The sequence below is a fragment of the Alosa sapidissima genome, chromosome 10 (assembly GCF_018492685.1).
Source record: "Alosa sapidissima isolate fAloSap1 chromosome 10, fAloSap1.pri, whole genome shotgun sequence".
Taxonomy (NCBI): Eukaryota; Metazoa; Chordata; class Actinopteri; order Clupeiformes; family Clupeidae; genus Alosa; species Alosa sapidissima.
In genome coordinates, this window is record NC_055966.1 from 33,515,706 (window position 1) to 33,535,020 (window position 19,315).

Below are 19,315 nucleotides of genomic sequence, written 5' to 3' on the forward strand. Positions count from 1 at the left end.
CTCTTGCCACTGACTCGATACAATATACAAAAAACAACTCTTCACTGCAACCCCAAATATTCACTGCTAGTTCACATGACCTTAGTCTCAGGAGCCTGTACAAGAGTAGTTTAGGAAGAGAACAGCTTAAAGTACAGTAGGTCAGCTATTTACACTGATGATCTTTTGATGGTTTATTCTAATTGCTTGCACACAACCCTGTCTGAGCCAGTTAGAATCCACAGTTGCATGTATTTGCATCACTTACTGCTCTTTTAAGATCTTTGTGTATCTGACTTTGTCAGGGAACATGCCCACATTGCTACCATGGTGAAGGGACATCCCAGTCCTGCATTGGCATAAAGGTAAACATTGGCAAAATATAAGGACAATGGCAATCAGAGATTGAGATAGAGTAAAAAAACATGCAGACAGGAGCCTGAAAGTATGTAGATGTTTACAGATATTTTCACTGATGATGTAGCAATGAAATACGCTAATGAATGTCACCACTGACCAACGGAAGGGTCAAATAGTGTAGGTGACATTAATGTAGAAACATTGTGAAACAACTAAGGAGTGAAAATAGCTGTACAAACTTGATTTATAGTCTGAAGAAGCGCTCAGTTACCCCTGAGATTATTTTATAGGAAAACAAAAGTTATTTATCTACGTGTTCATGAAAAATGATCCTGAGAACAATAACGATGATTCCCAGAAGACGTCGCCTGATGCAAATCTGAAACACTCGACTGGAGGACTAAGAGGATGAGTGGACATGCTCTGTTCACACCGGTATTTAGCAGGACATCAAAAACAGTAATGCTGACTTCTTCCCAAGACAGATTGCTGGCAACAAAGCTTCCTAAGCTTTTTACATGCAGCAAAGATGACATTAAGATGATCCACGGCAAAATAAGACAGGATATGCAGGCGAGCAACCGTCATGCCAAGTCTTGACAAACGTGAAGGTCTGGTGATATTTAATGCCAGGTCAAAGGCAGACCTCTATCTGGACCACACAGACACTCTTTCAGTAACTAAATGTGTAAGATTCTTTATTCTTTTTGAATACACTAAGACACGCATTATGTACTCATAAATATACAATATATCTCATTCAATAAAGTTCAAGTTTTATTGTCCTGTATTCATAAATAAACATTTATCAGTAATGAAAATGATTGAGCTCAAGATTAAAAAGTAGAATTTAGAGAAGGTATATTAATTTCTAATACAGTAATTTCCTGTGTAGTAGCCACATTGTGTATAAACAGCAGGACAGTGTTTTATGCAAGTTAAAAAAACAAAACTGTATTAATACCATATTAATTGCCCCCGTGTATTAACCTCACTGAAGAAATTTTGCAAAATGAATGTATAAACCGCGGCTAATAGTTGGGAAATTACGGTAGACAATACGGTACATAATAATGGTTGAGTATTAGAGACAAAGATAAAGATAAAACAAAAGTAAAGGTAAGTCTTTTGGTTGTTTGCGTCTTTTAGTTGATGATTCATTGTCGTGTAGATGAGAGAAGATGTGTGTCAGAATGACAAAATGTATATTTGTGCATAAAACGGTCATTTAATAAATAATATTTTAAGTGTTTTCCAGCATAAGCTATTTTAAAACATTACATAACTACAATTTAACCATGAGAAAGAACAACAGTCATGGCCATGGCTACGGAACTCGATCACTGTTGTTTCTGTTCGAATTTGAGCAGCAACTTGTCCAACAAGTGGCATAACTCAACATGCCTGCAGCAGTCTGCAGCACACTGTGGAACTAGATGACCCAGAGAGGCCACACCTGGGGCAGGAGTATTTGTGTTTTCTATCATGTCCTCATAACGTGACGGAGCTGTTGGAGGCAGAGGACGAGGAGATGGGGATTGCCAGGACATTTCTCCATTGCTCTGATGCGGGTGACAACACTTTAGCTTTGCTAGATAGAGGATTGAGGCTGATCTCACTGAAATCTTATTATGTTCTCCTCTATGCCTACATCATTTATCATCTCAGCAATAAGCAGATAGTCACGTCAAGTTGGGGATACCAGGGAGCAAGTCTGAGCGGGGCTCGATTTGGCCAATGAAGCATGTCTATCATAAGTCTCCTATAAAACTCTCCAGTAAATTCCACTGGTGGCAGTTGCTAACCAGAATCTGCACCATCTCTGTGTGTCTGGCCTGATACGTTATAAACTGAATACTGCTCATACTCTGATTATTTTTGATTGGAAATTTATCCACCTGAACATCAAAATGAAACAAGGAATGTTAGTGGTGCTCCTGTCTGTGCTGCTGGTGACCCTGGAACAGACTCAAGGTACCCATTTCAATCTGGCATTTGCCTTGACATGATTCTGCTTTATAGTAAATTATTTTTACTGCAAGTAGTTTGTATACATGTCTTACATGCTGTATATAACAATACAAAGTTGCTGCATTTGTAATGGCATGTTTTACAAAGTTTTTAAAAGTAAAACTATACTCATGTATATGTGTGTCAATACATTATTATTGTTTTTTGTTATGGATTCCCAGGGTCTGAGACCAGGGTGCAAGGTGACACGTCTGCAGTAGGACAGTCTGACAGTAAGTAACTCACTACTGCTCAGGGGTGCGTTTCTCAAAACCATAGTTGCTAACCTGTTAGGGAGGATGGAACCAAAAGAAAAGATTGATTACTGAAATACTTAGATATGATGTGTGTATAGATATGGTGTTTGTAATAGGGATTTATTTGTCTCTTGCTTAAGCATCCAGATCTGAGGGTTCTGAGGCTATGGTGGAAATCAGTGGTGGAGGTGCAAAGTCTCGTGGACACTCATGCAACTGCATCAGTGAGTATAGCATACAGGGATTGAATATTACTTAACATATTACTTTGTTGTTATTTTTGTATTGAATTTGTATGATTTTGAATTATTCAAGGATTTTTTTCTAGACATGTATTTTTTATACAGTATTTGAAACAGTATTTTTTATTTGAAACTGAAGTGACCTAATAATGCCTGACAGAAATTTTGCTTTATTAAGTTAATGTAGATGCATGCTGTAGTGTGTGAGGATCACGCGAGCCAATGCATTGCTCCAAAAATATGAGATTCCAGCATTTGTAAACAAAGTTGTCTGTAGTAAGTCGTTGGGCTCTATAATTTTTTGTGACATGTCATGTATCCATCAGGGCAGAGGAATGACTTGGTGAACCTGAGCTGTCCTTGTCAGTCACCCCCGAAGTCAACTCGTAAAAGTAACCGAAGTAAGTATAGTTTGCCCTATGATTAATTTATTATCAAATATGTGTTCTGTAAGAACCAGTTGTTACAGAATGTTTTAAGTTTTAGTTACATCTCTTATATTATTCAATATTTTCTTACTCTAACAGGACCTCTCAAAAAGTCAGAGATCAAGGAGTGCCTGAGGAAAGGGATTCGACATGTGGCTAAATGCCGTAAACTGAAACCTGATGGCCCTGTCTTTGGTATTCCCATTTAATGTGACTGGGATTCTGTTGCTAAGTGACAATGTGTTATTTCACAAATAAAATGGACAGAAGCAGCTCAGATTAAAATATATATGCATTTATTCAGAACGAAAGGTATTGAAGGGTCTAAGGCATAGTTCTTTCAACAAAAAGTGCATCATGATATGAGAACAGTTAACCCTTCATAAATAAGATAATATAAGTATAAATAAAGCAAAATGTCACTTTTGACACTTTTGAAACTGCATTAATATATATATATTGAATGACGTATATTCTTGATTTTTACTGCATTCAAATGCCTCATATTTCAATTGTTTCTGGTACATGTTATAGGCACACGTTTGCAACACAACTATATCTTATGGACTGAACTCTGAGACAGTATGTGTTAATAAATACACTTTAATCTAATACAAAAGATTACTAGGCATAGCTGGGTTGCCTCATCAATGTCCAATCTGACATAAGAAGAAGACAATGTAGCTAGACAGTGGGAAGAACAGATGAGAGTTTTAAATGGAAGGGTTTAAGAAAACCTGTTCCCAAGCAGGCAGAGGGAAAGAGCCAGCAGGACTGTGAGGATCAGGTCAACCCGAGACTGAAGAGGAGGAGCAGCACTCAAATCTGAGAGAGAAGGGGGTCGGGGGGTTAGTGACATACTGTAACATCAATATAGTGTACTGTGCTGTTGGGGGGAAATATTGTGCATTGGTTAGTTTGTTATCTTAATCTAGTCTTAATCTCCATGGTAGAGCCAACCATAGCCCCTCCAAAAAAATCTTATTTTCAACCCTGGTAATGCTTACCTGGCATTTCAAAGGTGGCTGCAACAGTCTCGTTGGTCCGTGGGTTCTTGGCCTTGCACGTAATTGTGTCAAGTCTAAGTGCGACGAAGAGCGTCATCTCTATTGTACTGCTGTTTCCTTTTAGCTCATCATCAATGATCCACTCGTATTGACTGGGTGGCTGAGATTCAGCCTTACAGGTGAGAGTGAAGGGGTTCTGAGTGGTAATGGAGATAAGGACGTCACTTGGGCCATCTGAAACAAGAAACAGTATATACGTCAACTGAGCCCATTAGAAATTAAAGTGTATAGGACTGATCTGAATTGACTTGCTAAGACCAGTCTTCATCTGGATTTAGGTTTGCATTGGAAGGAATGAGTGGATAATAGATGGGAATCGGAAGTGATCAGCAGAATCACTCATAATATAGAGGGGAATCGGAAGTTATTAGCAGAATCACTCACAACTGGCACTGAGGTTGTAGGGTTCACTGAAATGCTGTTTCACAATGTTTTCTGCCACACACTGGTACAGCCCATCATTGGCCGTCCCGAGGGGTTTGAAAGATACAGTGGTCCTGTCATTGGAGATGGTAACGGTGTTGTTGGAGATCAAGGGTTGACTGTCCCTAATCCACTTGATACTGTCGTGTGGCCCATCAATGTCACAGTAGAGCAAGAAGTTTTCAGAATCCATGGGAATGACCGGCTTTGGCTTCACCACAATAGAGTTTATGGCATCTGTGACAACATTTAAAGTAATGACATTATGTGAAATCAATTTCTTTGTCCAGTCTAGTCATATTAATAATCTGGTTATGAGGTATAAGGAAGGAATCACCAATGACAGTACAAGGCAGACAGAATGCTCTATGTTGTTTGTTATTAACCTTCTGATCTGTCATCAAATTCCCCACCACCTCCCTATCAATTTGATACACAACATTTTTAGATACATGTACAAGAACTTGAACACGATTGAGGAGCTGATCGATCACAGCACAGAAGCACTCCCACCACAACATATCTAAAGTGAGAAACAATTCGCTGAAACGAAACAGTCTTCCAAATACCGTAACACATACTCACCAAAGACCATTAACTTCATTGAGGCAGAGCTGTGAAGTCCTGTGATGTTGTTGTGTGCCATGCAGGTATAGTTCCAACTGCCTTTTAAGGCCAGTGGCTCAGTTGTGTAGCTGGAGCCGTTAGCCACCCAAGAGCCACTGAAGTACCAGCTGAAGCCACTTGGGGGCCACGAGGTGGCAGAGCAGTTAAACGTCACATTCTCTCCTGTCTCTGCAAGCTCAGGTCCAGAGATGCTGACATTATTCGGCCCAACTGTCAAATAAGCAGAACAGGACATTGTGTAATTGTACACTGTTTCACACAGGATTTCCCCAGTTCAGAGGGAATGTTGGAGACGTCAGATCCGAATATGTGTGTAGGGTTACGGTAGTGATTTTATTAAGATAAGAGTATTGTACATCCAAGGGAATAGGCCTGGTAAATTGTTTTTTCATAAGGAAAAAGGGACAAGGGTAATGTTACTGAACACAATAGAGGATGTACAGTATTTACAATTTGAGAAAAGTCAAATGAGCCTTTTACTTCACTCACAGTTCACTCTGAGGTTGTACAATGAACTGGTTTTCTCACTGACATCATTGATGGCTGTGCACTGATATTCTCCATTGTCATCATGCATCACAGAGGCTATGGTCATGGTGACATTGTCCTCAGAGAAGGACACTGTGCCATTCCAGCTCAGGTACATCCCATTTTTCATCCAGTAAATGGAGGTGGTCTCACTGTTAGCACTGCAGTTACACTTGAATGATCTGCCAAGTATCGGTAGCTGACCATCAGTCTCAATTGTAACTACTGTCAGAGGGGCTGCAAAGAAATGAGGTATTAGATATATTAGAGACATTTTAAATAAAGAACGGTGCACACATCAGGTTCCTGGGACAGACTGGAGAAACTAAAATGAGAATTAAAAACAGCATTTTTGTTTTGGGATTGAGTGTTCTGTGTGCCACTGTGACTTCTGAAAACAATGGCAAACTAAATGAGTGGAAGCATGAATACCTCAGTCTATCTAGATCATGCCAGCGATCTTGGAAAAAGGTTACAACCTGTAGTCACCAGAGGTCAGGCACATGTGTATGGTGAGCAGGAATAGAAATATAATCTTCTCATGAGAGTCTGGTATATAACTTTTTTAAATTGAGTACATTTTTTTACATCATAGGGAGGATATAGATAAATATTCTTGCTGTATTAAAACAAATACAAGTAAGCATGTTAAAATAAAAGATGGTGGCTACTGGAATATTCCAACAAAGTGAATAAATTGTAATAATTTGATACTCACGGATCACCCGTAGGTTTATGGAGGCAGAGCTGTCCATGCTTGTTTTATTGTTATGAGCCTTGCAGGTGTACTCTCCACTCTTATTGAAGGTAAGGTTAGGCAGCTCCAGCTGAGCACCCTCTCCAATCATTGATCCATTGTAGTACCAGCTGTAGGCACTAGGGGGCAAGGAGGTAGCAGAACAGTGAAATGTCACGTCTGATCCAGGCGCTGCTACGTGTGGCCCAGTGATAACAGTATCCCATGGTCCATCTGTGTGGGAAGTTTGAAATAAGGTTAATGGTCTTTTTACAAGCTTTTTTGAACATATAAACACCACAATTGTATTTTACCTCTTACATTAAGTGAGCCATGTATTTGATTCTAATGCAGAAACCAGGTGAGTGCGTTGTTGAGGTCACCATCCAAAGTGCTTGAATCATTTTGCACAAACAGGCACAAAACAAGTCAGTGGGGGTAAACTTACAGTTAACCATCAGCATGTACTCAGAGCTGTTTAGTTTGCTCACAGCATTCATGGCAACACACTGGTAATCCCCGTTATCACAGTGATCAACAGGTTTGAAAGTTAATGTCCTGTTGCCATTAGAGAAGTAGATCCTGTCGTTTGATTGCAGGTAGGAGCTGCTGTTAATCATCCAGTGAATGAAGTCCACGGGCCCAGTCACATTACAGCTCAGGGTGAATGTCATGTTGAGTATGGGGGGTCCATCATCTTCATTCACCATAACCTTTGATATCGGATCTAAGCACAAACACACACACACACACACACACACACACACACACAATCTTTATATGGATATCTTACTTAACTAAAATATCAATGTATGACATACATAGTTCTCTGTGTTTCCCCTGTGATATTTTATATGAGACAAGAGAATCACCAATGACTGTCAGCATCTTAGTGGCAGAGCTGGAGAGGTCAGTAATGTTGTTGTGTGCAGTGCAGATGTACTCCCCACTATCAGCAGGGCTGAGTGAGTATTTTTTATACACGGAGCTCATTCCCACTGTAAACCCATTGTTGAACCAAAGGAAGATACTGGGAGGCCAAGAGGAGGCATCGCAGGTGAAGGTTGCATTAGATCCTGTGGCTAGGATGGATGGCCCAGATATAGTCACGTTATCAGGCCCATCTGAAAAAACAAAGATGCAATTGAATTATGTATGAAATATGCATAGGTGAACTGTGCACATGAATTTCAATGATTCAGTGGTCTAAGTGGGAGCCAGAGGGAGCCGAGCTCCCATAGAGTGAGGACTGGCTCCCATGAAAGCAACAAAGTCAAAAATCTGACGGGGTCTCTCATATCTGAAGGTGTCTGGCATTGTAATTTAATCTTAAACAACACTCATTATCCATCCCTGTACGATCTCTTACCATTAAAGGCGTTATGATTTAATCTCAAAACAAAGTCTGGACTTCTGGGTTCCAAGTCAACATCTAATTTTTATACAAAGGCATTCTTATAACTGCATATCCATAAACAAGTTTGTTATGTGTGTCTGTTGTTCTATCTAATGTTTGTCTAAATGTATTGTACTTCATGCAACACTTTATGTACATGTAAATTGCTTGTGATATGTGTGCTCTTTAGTGTCCTGTCAGCACTGTGTTTTATGTACTGTAGCACCATGGTCCTGGTGAAACGTTGTTTAGTTTTTACTGTGTACAGATATACGGTTGAAATGACAATGAAACCTACTTGACCTGACTAAGTTCTGATAAATTTTTTCTAAACTTTTGTGTGCAGCAATTGCATACATTTATCCTGAGAAAAAATACTATTTCATCTTTGTCTATATTAATTTCTCCTTTCAAAATGCATACTGCAATAGCCAAAAAGTAACACTAAATTCTTTACTCATAAAGTACAGTTACAGTTGAGCTGCACAAACAGGCACAAAACAAGTCAGTGGGAGTAAACTTACAGTTAACCATCAGCATGTACTCAGAGCTGTTTAGTTTGCTCACAGCATTCATGGCAACACACTGGTAATCCCCGTTATCACAGTGATCAACAGGTTTGAAAGTTAATGTCCTGTTGCCATTAGAGAAGTAGATCCTGTCGTTTGATTGCAGGTAGGAGCTGCTGTTAATCATCCAGTGAATGAAGTCCACGGGCCCAGTCACATTACAGCTCAGGGTGAATGTCATGTTGAGTATGGGGGGCTTGCCTTCCATTATCATGACTGCTGAGATTGGATCTGAGGAAGCAAAGAAACAAACAAAATCATGCTTTTGGTTCACAAACTGTTTTGGGGGCTACTGAAATTGCTCTGTGCTGAAGCATCCCATGTTATTCAGTTAGAGCAAAGTGTGGGACGGGCCATGGGGACATGACAGGTGGGGCGCGAAGAACTGAGGGAATTTGTTTTTTGTGTCTATTTTTAATAATGCCTTTCTTTATTGACAAGGGAGATCATGAATTCAAAACAAAACAGCCACATGCCAACATAAGAAACTAGTCAACTGTCACTCTGAGTCTAAGCATCTGCTTAGAGGGGACCAATTGAATGAAGAATCAATTACAATTGATTGCAATTGCAATGAAGAATTAAATTTGCATTAAATAATTTGTGTCATGTCAGTGCAATTCTACCTCTTCTTCAATCAAAAGAAAAGAGGAGATACAGGCATATCATCACTCACCAATAACCACTAGCTCTTTGAGAGTGCTGCTATTCTGTTTGGTGACATCATTCTTGGCAACACAGGTGTAATTTCCACTGTTGGATGATGTGGCTTCATTTATCACATACATCGAGCCACTTTCCATCCCGTTCTTGAAGTACCAGGTATAGTTGCTGGGTGGCTCAGAGGCTGCGTTACAGTTGAGGGTCACATTGGAGCCAGCCTTGACAGGCTGCATTGGGCCAGTGATTACAGGCGTCTTAGGTCCATCTGCGAAACACAACAACGCATTAATGTCATCACCACCATCCCAGTAAGCTCATACCTGTCTTTGACTAGAAATTAGTCACCCCTACTTTGCATACTTATAATCCATATTCTCCTTGTTCTGAACACATTAGTTGCACTTTTGACTCACTATCAGTGCAGTCACTGATAGAACCAGGGCTCTCAAGTTTTGAAGTTTGCAAGGAGTGAGACTTTGTTTCTCAGGGCGTTGAATGAACGCTTATACCACCACTTTATTGTATGGCTCCATGTTTAATGGAGCCATACAATAGTGATCGAAGTACATGAAAGTCCTACGTCTGCTTGAACTACTCGTGGCGCCACGCCCCCTCCCCCGATCAACAGACCCACCCTCTCCATGTCCCATCGACCCAGCTTCATGAGAGAGCACAAATTCCATTATTTCAAACACACTGTTTTATTTATTCTAGAACCCTATAGTAAATAATAACAAATAATAATAACATAAATTATAATAATAATTTCACCCAAATGGGCCCTTTGAACAGCAGTGGCTCATTCTTCTCTAAACAAACAGAAAACAACCAAATGAGAAAAAGCACATTTAGCCCCAAAATGGTCTCTTAAACAGTGGTGGTTCTGTCCGTGTGTGTGTGTGTGTGTGTGTGTGTGTGTGTGTTTATGAGTGATGTTGTGTGTTGTAAGTGTTTGTGGCAGATTTTGATGCCTTGATGACTGATACTGGGGACTCCCATTTGAAGCACTGTGGTTCAATGTCAGCCATTTTCACAGTCATGAGGCCATCCTTAAAAATATTCTTGTTTGCAGTAACAGCCAAAAAAAAAAAAAAATGGGTCGGTAGGTACAGTAGGTCAATATTTTTTTTTTCAAGATTCAAAGTAAAAAAAAAGTACAATTTTGGTCATGGTGATTACGTAGGTATGAATTTAAACAAATGTGCATATTGTGACGTAACTGACTGGGTCCTCAACCCGTGCCTTCAGGCGCATCACTGCAAACCTCAATCTGATGCAGGTTATGTAGACCAGCCTTTCTCAAACTTCTTTGACCTGAGGCCCAGTCATGGCAGACTTTGGGGTCATAGGGCCCATCTACACGTACCCAACCCCACTCCCTCCAAATCAAATTGTCATTATCACAATCATTATTATGCCTATATTGTTATACATGCACTTTCACTTAAATGTTTTGTGACATGCACATCAGAGGACTGCTTTACTAATGTAAGATATAATTATTAGTTTCATTGCTTTTGCATGGTTGCATGATGCTTGCATAAGAACAGAAATACTTCTCAAAACAGCAACAATTATATGGGTGCTATTGTTTTGGGATGTTTCCCTCATGCAAGCATCATACATTGGTAGGAAATGGAGAAAAAAATACATGTTTTTTAATTAAGTTTAATTTGAATGCCTGAATGTAAGGATTCAGGAAACACAATACCAATTTTTTTGGCGAGCAGATAGGCGTAAATCACTGATCTGTTGATCTTTAACAGATAGAAAGAAGGCTACAATAGCTTTTGGCCACGTTATAATCAAATTTGACTATACAATACTCAGTGCTATACAGTGTATTATAGTCTCTGCTCTGTTTCTATGGAAGTTCCAAAAATCAACGTTGTTCTATTAAGTGTCGTTAAACAATTAAATAGCATTCAACAGGTTGAAGCGGAGCTTTGATACGAACGTTATCGATTAGTTTCAGTTTCTCTCGCGCAGACCCCTGCATTGAATGAACGCTTATACCACCACTTTATTGTATGGCTCCATGTTTAATGACATCGATAGCAGAAACGTTTGTTTTCGGTCCGCGGTATCTTGATCAACTGCGCAGCAAATTATCAGACGAAGCACCGGGCCTAATTTCACTCCACGACACCGCGGATCAGCAGTCTCCACGTTACGGACCCACATCAAAACAAAACTATTTCCTGATTGGTTGAGAAATCCTATTTTCTCATTGGCAGATAGGTTAGTAACTGAACAGCAACTCTCTGAGCTGAATGAGCGCACAGACAGCAACGTTGTGTGACACGTTTGTAAAATATAGCCCTTAGAAATTTCTGTGCGGGCAAGTTAATAATTTCTCGGAGTTAGAAATGGCATGTGTGGCGTGTGACCGTGTGACGTCAATTAAATGCGTGTGTCTCACGCTCAATGCGTGAGACTTGAGAGGTCTGGATAGAACTGTTGAGGAGCATTTATATTACACTGAATTAAATCAGTTAAATCAGCTAAACCAATTAAACAATTGGACTAAGGATTAAAAAAAAAAGTTTTAGCGTGTGGATCCAATATAACATCACATCATGAATATTGTAAGCTTCTTAACTAAAAAGAAAATAGGGTTTATCCGTAAACTCACAGTTGACTTTGAGGAAAAACATGGGGCTAGTAACGTTGTTCAGAGGGTTGGAGGCCATACACGTGTAGCTTCCATCATCTGACGTTAGCACAGGGTTGAAGGTCAGCGTGCTGTTGTCCTCAGAGAGGGACATGCGGCTCATGTTCAGGTTGAGGGCCATGCCGTCCATCATCCAGTAGCGGTCATAGACAGCGCCAATGGCCTCGCAGGTCAGCGTGAAACGCTTGAGATCGACAGGGGGGTTTCCGGTGATTTTAATGGTGGCACTGCTTATGAGGTCTGCAAATACAGCGAGGGAATAGTTGATAGCGAAAACACACAGTTTCACCCTCATGGTCTGTGCCGAGAGGCGCTATTTACTAAACACATGATTCCCGAGCAAAGGTGTCAAAGAGTTTTCATCAATATAACAAAACTGTTTACTTTTATTTTCATCAGCAGGACATGTAGGAAGTCTTTGATTGTCATAAACCATGACTAATATGAGGGTGTCATGATAACCACTAGAAGGCTGTCTGACATTAGAGAGAAAAAAAGGGATCTTACCGATGACTTTGACTTCTTTAGTGACCATCTTAGTGATATTTGTGATGTCATTATGAGCTGAACAGGTGTAGTTTCCACTGTTGTTCAACCTAACGTTGTCCACTTTGTAGTCTGGGCCTTCTTTCACCAGCAGGCCATTAAAGTACCAGGTGAAATTACTGGGTGGCCAAGATGCAGCAGAGCAACTAAGCATCAAGTTGGATGCTGTTGCTATGATTGAGGGTCCCAAAATGACGGGCATCTTAGGTCCATCTGTGGCATAAAGGAGACAAATAATTGACATGCATTGAGTTCATGACATTTGCATAACGTTTAGTGTAAGCTGATTTACCAATGACATAGGCCTCTTTTGTGAAGACATTTAAAGCTAACTAAGTAATCAGATCATCATAGACTACTAGTGAAACATAAGTAAACCATCTCATGGCTTGGGACAGGTTGAGACTTACAGTTAACCGTGAGCGTGTAATCGCTTGTTTTGTTGCTCACAGCATTGGAGGCCATGCATGAGTATGTTCCGTTATCTGACATTTCCAATGGTGTGAAAGTTAACGTCGCATTCTTGTTAGAGGTGGAGATCCTGTTGTCTGCAGGGAGGTAAATATTGCTCTTCATCCAGTGAATGGAGTCCACAGGCCCCTTCACAACACAGCTCAGTGTGAATGTCAAGTTCAGTATGGGGGTTCCAACTTGATTTACCGCCACAGCTGATATTGGATCTAGAATAAAAATGTTATAAGAGATATTCACCATAAATGTAAGATTATCGGTTGGTTACTGATTTACTCCATAAATCTCCATATCTTTAGTTATGTTTAGTTATTATTCACTGTGCCAAACAACCTGAAAATATAATTTTAGAATCTGTGATGAATATTATTATATACTAAATAATACAAATAATACAACTTTACATAATATAATGTTACATGTTTTGATAATATAATTAAATATATTTAGGTCAAGTGGACGTGATGATCGTTACCAACAATGATGACAGATCTTGAGATTTTTTCATATCTAGAAGTTACGCTGTTGTGGACCAGACATGTGTACTGGCCAGTTTCATTCATCTGTAAATCGGTGAGTTCGAGAAGCCGACCAACTTTGTTCAACGGTGTATCATTAAACAGCCACATATATGAAGCTGCCGGGTTGGACTCAGCAGAGCAAGTGAGCGTAACACTGGACCCAGACATATATGCCATCTTGTCTGGGGCCACTTCCAACGTGAGGTTACTCGGTCCATCTGTGAACAATGAAGACATACATATGTTTTAAGCGTGAAAAACAATGATACAGTTTGTTTTAACATTAAGACATAACTTTGTTACTGTCCTGACCTAATGCTTTGCAAAAAAATTATTATGAGACACACATTGTCTTACATGCAGCAAATACTGCATACTGCACATGACATTCAATAGCTTTCCTCACATTTGCATTGAATCAAAATCATATTTGAATGAGTCCATTGATCTCTCTTAGGCAGGCTGTGCACTTACTTTGGCCTGTCTACATCGCTACATCAAAAACTTAAGAAATAAGACTTTCAGTGTGAAGTTTACTTATGATGTAAATTTGTTTTCCTACAAGCCTCTGAGATTGTGCCAAATGGCTGAAGGTCATAAGTGTTTTGCTCTGCAGGGGGCATTAGGGAGAGATATTAAACCTCAAAGCAATATCACATCAACCACACAATATTCACAATAGTCAGTCAATACTCACAGCTGATGTTGAGGTGGACCGACCAGCTATGCTCCTGGCTTACGTTGTTGAACACATTACAGGAAAATGGCCCTGTATCAAATCTAGTCACAGGTTTGATAGTGAGAACATTTCTGCCATTATTAAATTGGACCCGGTCGCTGGCTGTCACAGCAGACGTTCCGTTGATCCACTGGAACCAGAGAGGGGTTCCAGAGGCAGAACAGTTGAGAGTGACAGTGTCGTTGAACTCAATTAAATTGGTGTCAGACACCGTCATGTTCACATTTGAGATTGGCACTGGCAATGGGGGGAACATGAACACAAGGGATTATATCACTGAAGAAAATATGTTGGTACACTGTTCAATTCCTCATTAAGCATTGATGTGAGCAGAATGGAAAATATAAAACAAAAATGTGTTGCTCCTGAGTGTAAACAAAAATTATGTCAATTGTGTTGTATCAAACTATTTGGCATCTACTTTGTAAAATTAAAGGAGAATTCCGGTGTGATTTTGACCTAAAGTGTGTTAAAACATGTTAGTGAGTGTGAACGTATGTCTCATAGCTCACCTCGGCTTGTCCCCTGCACTCAGAAACAGGTATGATAAGGGGTCAGATTCCAAAAATAATTCAGTGGAAAAGCATGGATTCAGTTGCTTCCAGTAGCAGCAACTGGAATCCATGCATTTCCACAGAATTATTTTTGGAATCTGACCCCTTATCATACCTGTTCATTCATACTCGTCGCTCAACTTATCGTGACTAAATTCAAGATGGCGTCGGACGGTTAAATTCCTTAAGGTACTGTCTGTATAAATCGTCTTGCAAATAAACTACCAGTGCTTTTTAAAAGTTCTCCATGTCTCGTTTTAAATGTCAATGCCCTCGGAAGTCTACCAATGAAGTATGGAGCTACTTTGAGCCTCGTAAATGGTGTAAAACAGTGATTTATTTGCATGGCTAGGCCGATGCCCGAGGCACCACAATGAAACACTGCTGGTAGCATTGGCTAACTAGTGCCAGATTTCGGAGTGCAGGGGACAAGCCGAGATGAGCTATGAGACATACGTTCATACTCGGTATCATGTTTCAAGACACTTTAGGTCAAAATCACACCGGAATTATCCTTTAATATTGAACTTGACCAAATGTAATCAAAAGTGTTTACTTTGTTGACAATTGTAATTGTTTTCCCTTCTCTTTGTGTTGTCTTTGTTTTCCTGACGCTTACTGATAAGATCACCTTGTTCATAAACAAATCTACACCTGCTTCATCATGTCTGTCTATTTGTGCAACCTTCAATAGACAACACAGAGAAAGAAGTCTCATCTCTGGTATGGTGTCAATAGTAGCTGTATTGTTGGGCTAAATTAATGTGTGAATGTGTAGTCAGATAAGAGACAAGCACAGGGAAGACAAGGGAGAAACATTTGGTGACTCACCTTGAACTGATAAAGTTAACACCCTGTTAAAGGCTCTGGGCCTGACTCCATTACAGCGATATTGTCCAGAATCACCAACTTGGAGAGACGTTAGAGTCAGGGAAGCATTACTTTCGTTAAAAAATATCCTATTTTCGTACGGTGATTGGGTGACATTATCCCCGGGGTACCAAAACAGTATTAGGTTGCTCTCAAAATTCCATGCTCCATGAGTAATAGTGTAAGGAGGATTAGGTTTCAGGGTCACATTTTGCCCCACGACTATGGCGGCAGGAGAGTTTTCAGGAGTCACCACCACTGCAAGAGCTTAAAGGGACATAAAAGACAGATGTAATGATGGCAATTTTCCATGACAGGTTATGTTATGTACACAATGATACAGTAACAATGTTCGCTGAGTTGCAATTACGGTCCTTGGGTCCTTGCATTCTGTTAGCCTAGCAATCCCTGTAGCTTCCATTGAACTTGACAATAGAGTCCCCAAGGACATTACAAACCTGCAGCTGTGTTTGACATAGAATGCTGAACTTTAATGATTCAAGTGAAAAGAAGTGAGCCTCTGTTGACTGAGTTCTTCTAAAATGTTTTAACCAAATGATCAGAGTTATGAGCCTGTTTACAATAAATCCCTTCAGACAGATATCAGAGTACGCTACAGTATAGGGCTAATGTAATATATACATTTATCATATGTTTACATTTCATATTTCATCTACATTTCATCTTTCTACTTGACTTACTAAGAGGTGCAAGTTAAATTGATATTTAAAGATGCATCTGACCACCATCAGATGTCCAAAATCCATGGAAACAGACATATTTTTGTTAACACCCTAATATGACCTACATACTTATCTGTAGTTTTTGGAGATGTAATATTGAACAATATAGAAACATATTTACTCATCTCTTTCATATAACTCATATTACCTTGCCCGAGGCAGACATGTAAGAATAATGCAAAGGGCACCATATATTCCATCTTCATGTGACTGGTCGGAAAAAGTGTCCAGTGCTTGTCCTATGCTGAAAATGAAAGCCTTTCTTTCTGGCAGAATATGAAAATAAAGTCTTCAATCATGGGAATATTCTCTCTCTCTCTCTCTCTCTGAACAAACATTTATGCTGGACTAACTGTGGGACAGACACACCATGTTACTTAACGCTTAAAAAGCGAGAAAAGAAAACCCCACCCTCCCCACCTATGTCCACTCATGACTATACCTGCACACTTGGCCTCTGCCTCTAATTATTCATTAAGCTCAACCTCTCCAATTGGTGGCCTTGCCTTGGTGTTCATCATCAGAGGTTTACAGTAAACCTCAATCACGCTGGGAATGCTGGAGGCTGACCAATGGGCTTAGTTTCTACGCGTGTGAGCCAGCCAATCAGAGAGCATGAATGTTGTTCAATTGAACTGACCTCACATTTGTTTATTGTGATAATAGCTCTCTCATTTGAATGCCGGCTGTGAGTCAGCTCAGATCCCATGCTCTCTGTTGTCTTGTGTGCTAAGGCTGTCCTTCATTGTATTTCAGGCATATACGCTTGTTGACCTATGGCTGTGTCACAGTTCTGAACTATGGTGAAATCAGAGGTGTGAGTAAGTTCTGGACACGTAGCTGGGGGCCCAAAATAAGTTAATGAATATGTGGATTTCATTTTAAATCCTACTGAGAAATATTTAACGCTCACTTAAACACAGCCATGTTTTTTTTCCTCACAGAGGAAAAGCTCTTACTACATGCGGGCCTGTGGCTACTACACTAAGTTGAGGTACATGATGGATTGTCTGATTGTAAAATAGAAATAGTAGAAAAAAGACAGTTTCACACAATTGGTCATATACAGTATTTCAATTCAAATATTCAACAAACTCTTAAAATACTTGTATAAATAAAGATTGTGTAAAACAGTTTGATTGTGTACTGTTAAAGAAAGAAAGAGATATTACAAAGTTATAAACAAGGTACTGAAGTTAAACCTTATCTTGTAGGCTCTTATCTTATATCTAGCAAAAAGAACCTCACAAATTTCACCCTATACATCCCACATCTCTGAAACAAACAAACAAACAAAACTTAATTAATTTGCAGGTATTGTGATTCATATTAATATCAATAACTCTGAATATGAAAGCCTGACTAGGCAATAAAACTGTCCTACTGTAGAATAATCAACCTTTGCTGATCGATTGAGACCACTCAGCTGAGACATGATGAACATACAACAAGGAAGCTGGAAAATGACACTGGCTGTGTACTGCCAGTCACTGTTGTTAGTTGCAACATGTGGATGCAGGCAGTGTCTGTGTTCACAACTATGGCAGGAATTGTTCTGCTGCCTTCCTGGAGGGCTTGCTGTCATATATTAAGAATTTATAACGTCTCCCTGGAAAAACTCCTTCATTGCTGAAATGACTCAGCACATCACACATTTATAAACTCATTCAGACAGTGCAAGGACAACATCGAATCATAAGACTTTGATAGATTTTGTTTTGTTTATGATCTAATTTGCTCTTCATTTGTTTTGAACTTTTGGAATTAGTACATCACAGTAGTGTTCGTCTTAGCTACTTTGATGCAATCAATCAAAAAGCACTCCATAAATGATTTAGAATTCATGAAATACTCACACAAATGAGACAACTCACCAAGTGAGTGAGACAAAAAGTAACTGGAAATAAAATTGCTAAAAGAAGTTACACTACATCAAATTGAAAGTATATGATTATATTACAGTGTTCACCAAAGTGTACTATGTCATATTTTATATAGTTTACACACATGGTTTTGGACCAAACATGGAATATAATCTGTGTATGGATGACAGGTGAAATAATCAGCGATTGCTCCATTGTTTTCAAGGAATTTAGAAATTTGGCCTCATAATCTTGAAATCTGTTTTGAGACATCACTCTAGGGTGGGACAAGCACAGAAAGAATGACCTAGAAAGTCCATAGATGATTAGTCAAAAGCCAATATTTAAATTCTGATAGCAACAGTATTTTTTTCTTAACTTGCACAATTGTCAGTGAAGTAGCAAAACCGGTTGAAAACCACATCCGCCTCAAAAAGTTGATTTAGACATGCATGTGAAAATCAGGGTGGCTTAGAAATGTCAATATCAAAGCTCACGTTACCTGTGCCACTGTGAATATTCAGCAGGACACATAGGACCATAGTCAAAACAAATAACCAAGACCGGGTTAAGATCTTCAACGGCTGTTGACAGAGGAGGAGCTGACATTGCAGGTACAGTAAAAACAAAATGGAGATGAAAAAAATTTCTAAGTTTGGACTATATGGACTGTGTAGGACTGTGTAGCATCATTGAGGATCCACCTTGGTAACCATGGAGAGAAAAACAGTGTTTAAAATGATAGTCTCTCTATCCCTTAACAATATATAGTAGTTTTTCAATCATACTTTTGAGAAACATGTACCCAGGTCTGTTGGTGCAACCACAAAGCTAATGCTAAGGCTATGATCCCTAACCCTGTAATGCAAATGTCTGCTGTATATGCATTGCTAAGACAACATTCAACATGAATAAACAGGTACATCCCAATGAGTGATGGAAGAAACAACATATTTTTTGATAAGATCATGCAAAATATTAAAATATCTGTATTCATATGTAAACCCAAACACCTACTGCTGATGACGAGGTGTTTGGTGATACTTGTCC

At 39.5% G+C, this 19,315-nt stretch overlaps 1 protein-coding gene across 2 annotated transcripts; it reads right to left on the reverse strand.

Annotated features, from left to right (window-relative positions):
* Positions 1–3,861: 3,861 nt before the first annotated feature.
* Positions 3,862–16,807, reverse strand: LOC121720163 (hemicentin-1-like). 2 transcript variants are annotated; one of them, XM_042106074.1, is made up of 17 exons: positions 16,552–16,807; positions 15,622–15,927; positions 14,195–14,473; positions 13,452–13,715; positions 12,916–13,185; positions 12,467–12,718; positions 11,921–12,199; positions 9,299–9,550; positions 8,578–8,853; positions 7,530–7,781; positions 7,106–7,384; positions 6,640–6,891; positions 5,883–6,158; positions 5,352–5,603; positions 4,728–5,003; positions 4,284–4,517; positions 3,862–4,101 (listed from the first exon to the last, which is right to left on the reverse strand). In XM_042106074.1, the coding sequence occupies exons 1-17, from the start codon at positions 16,607–16,609 to the stop codon at positions 4,004–4,006; spliced, it is 4,155 nt and encodes a 1,384-aa protein (XP_041962008.1). In that variant the 5' UTR covers positions 16,610–16,807; the 3' UTR covers positions 3,862–4,003. The 2 variants fall into 2 exon arrangements, with proteins under 2 accessions (XP_041962008.1, XP_041962009.1); XM_042106075.1 differs by lacking the exons at positions 7,106–7,384; positions 7,530–7,781 and having other exon boundaries at positions 16,552–16,804.
* Between the last annotated feature and the right edge of the window lie 2,508 nt (positions 16,808–19,315).

Coding starts and splice junctions, on each gene's coding strand:
- LOC121720163 (XM_042106074.1), bottom strand. CDS start 16,609: ATGAAGATGGAATATATGGTGCCCTTTGCATTATTCTTACATGTCTGC. Junction 12,719..12,915: donor TTACACGCTCACGGTTAACT/GTAAGTCTCAAC, acceptor TTTATGCCACAG/ATGGACCTAAGATGCCCGTC. Junction 6,892..7,105: donor GTACATGCTGATGGTTAACT/GTAAGTTTACCC, acceptor CTTCCCACACAG/ATGGACCATGGGATACTGTT.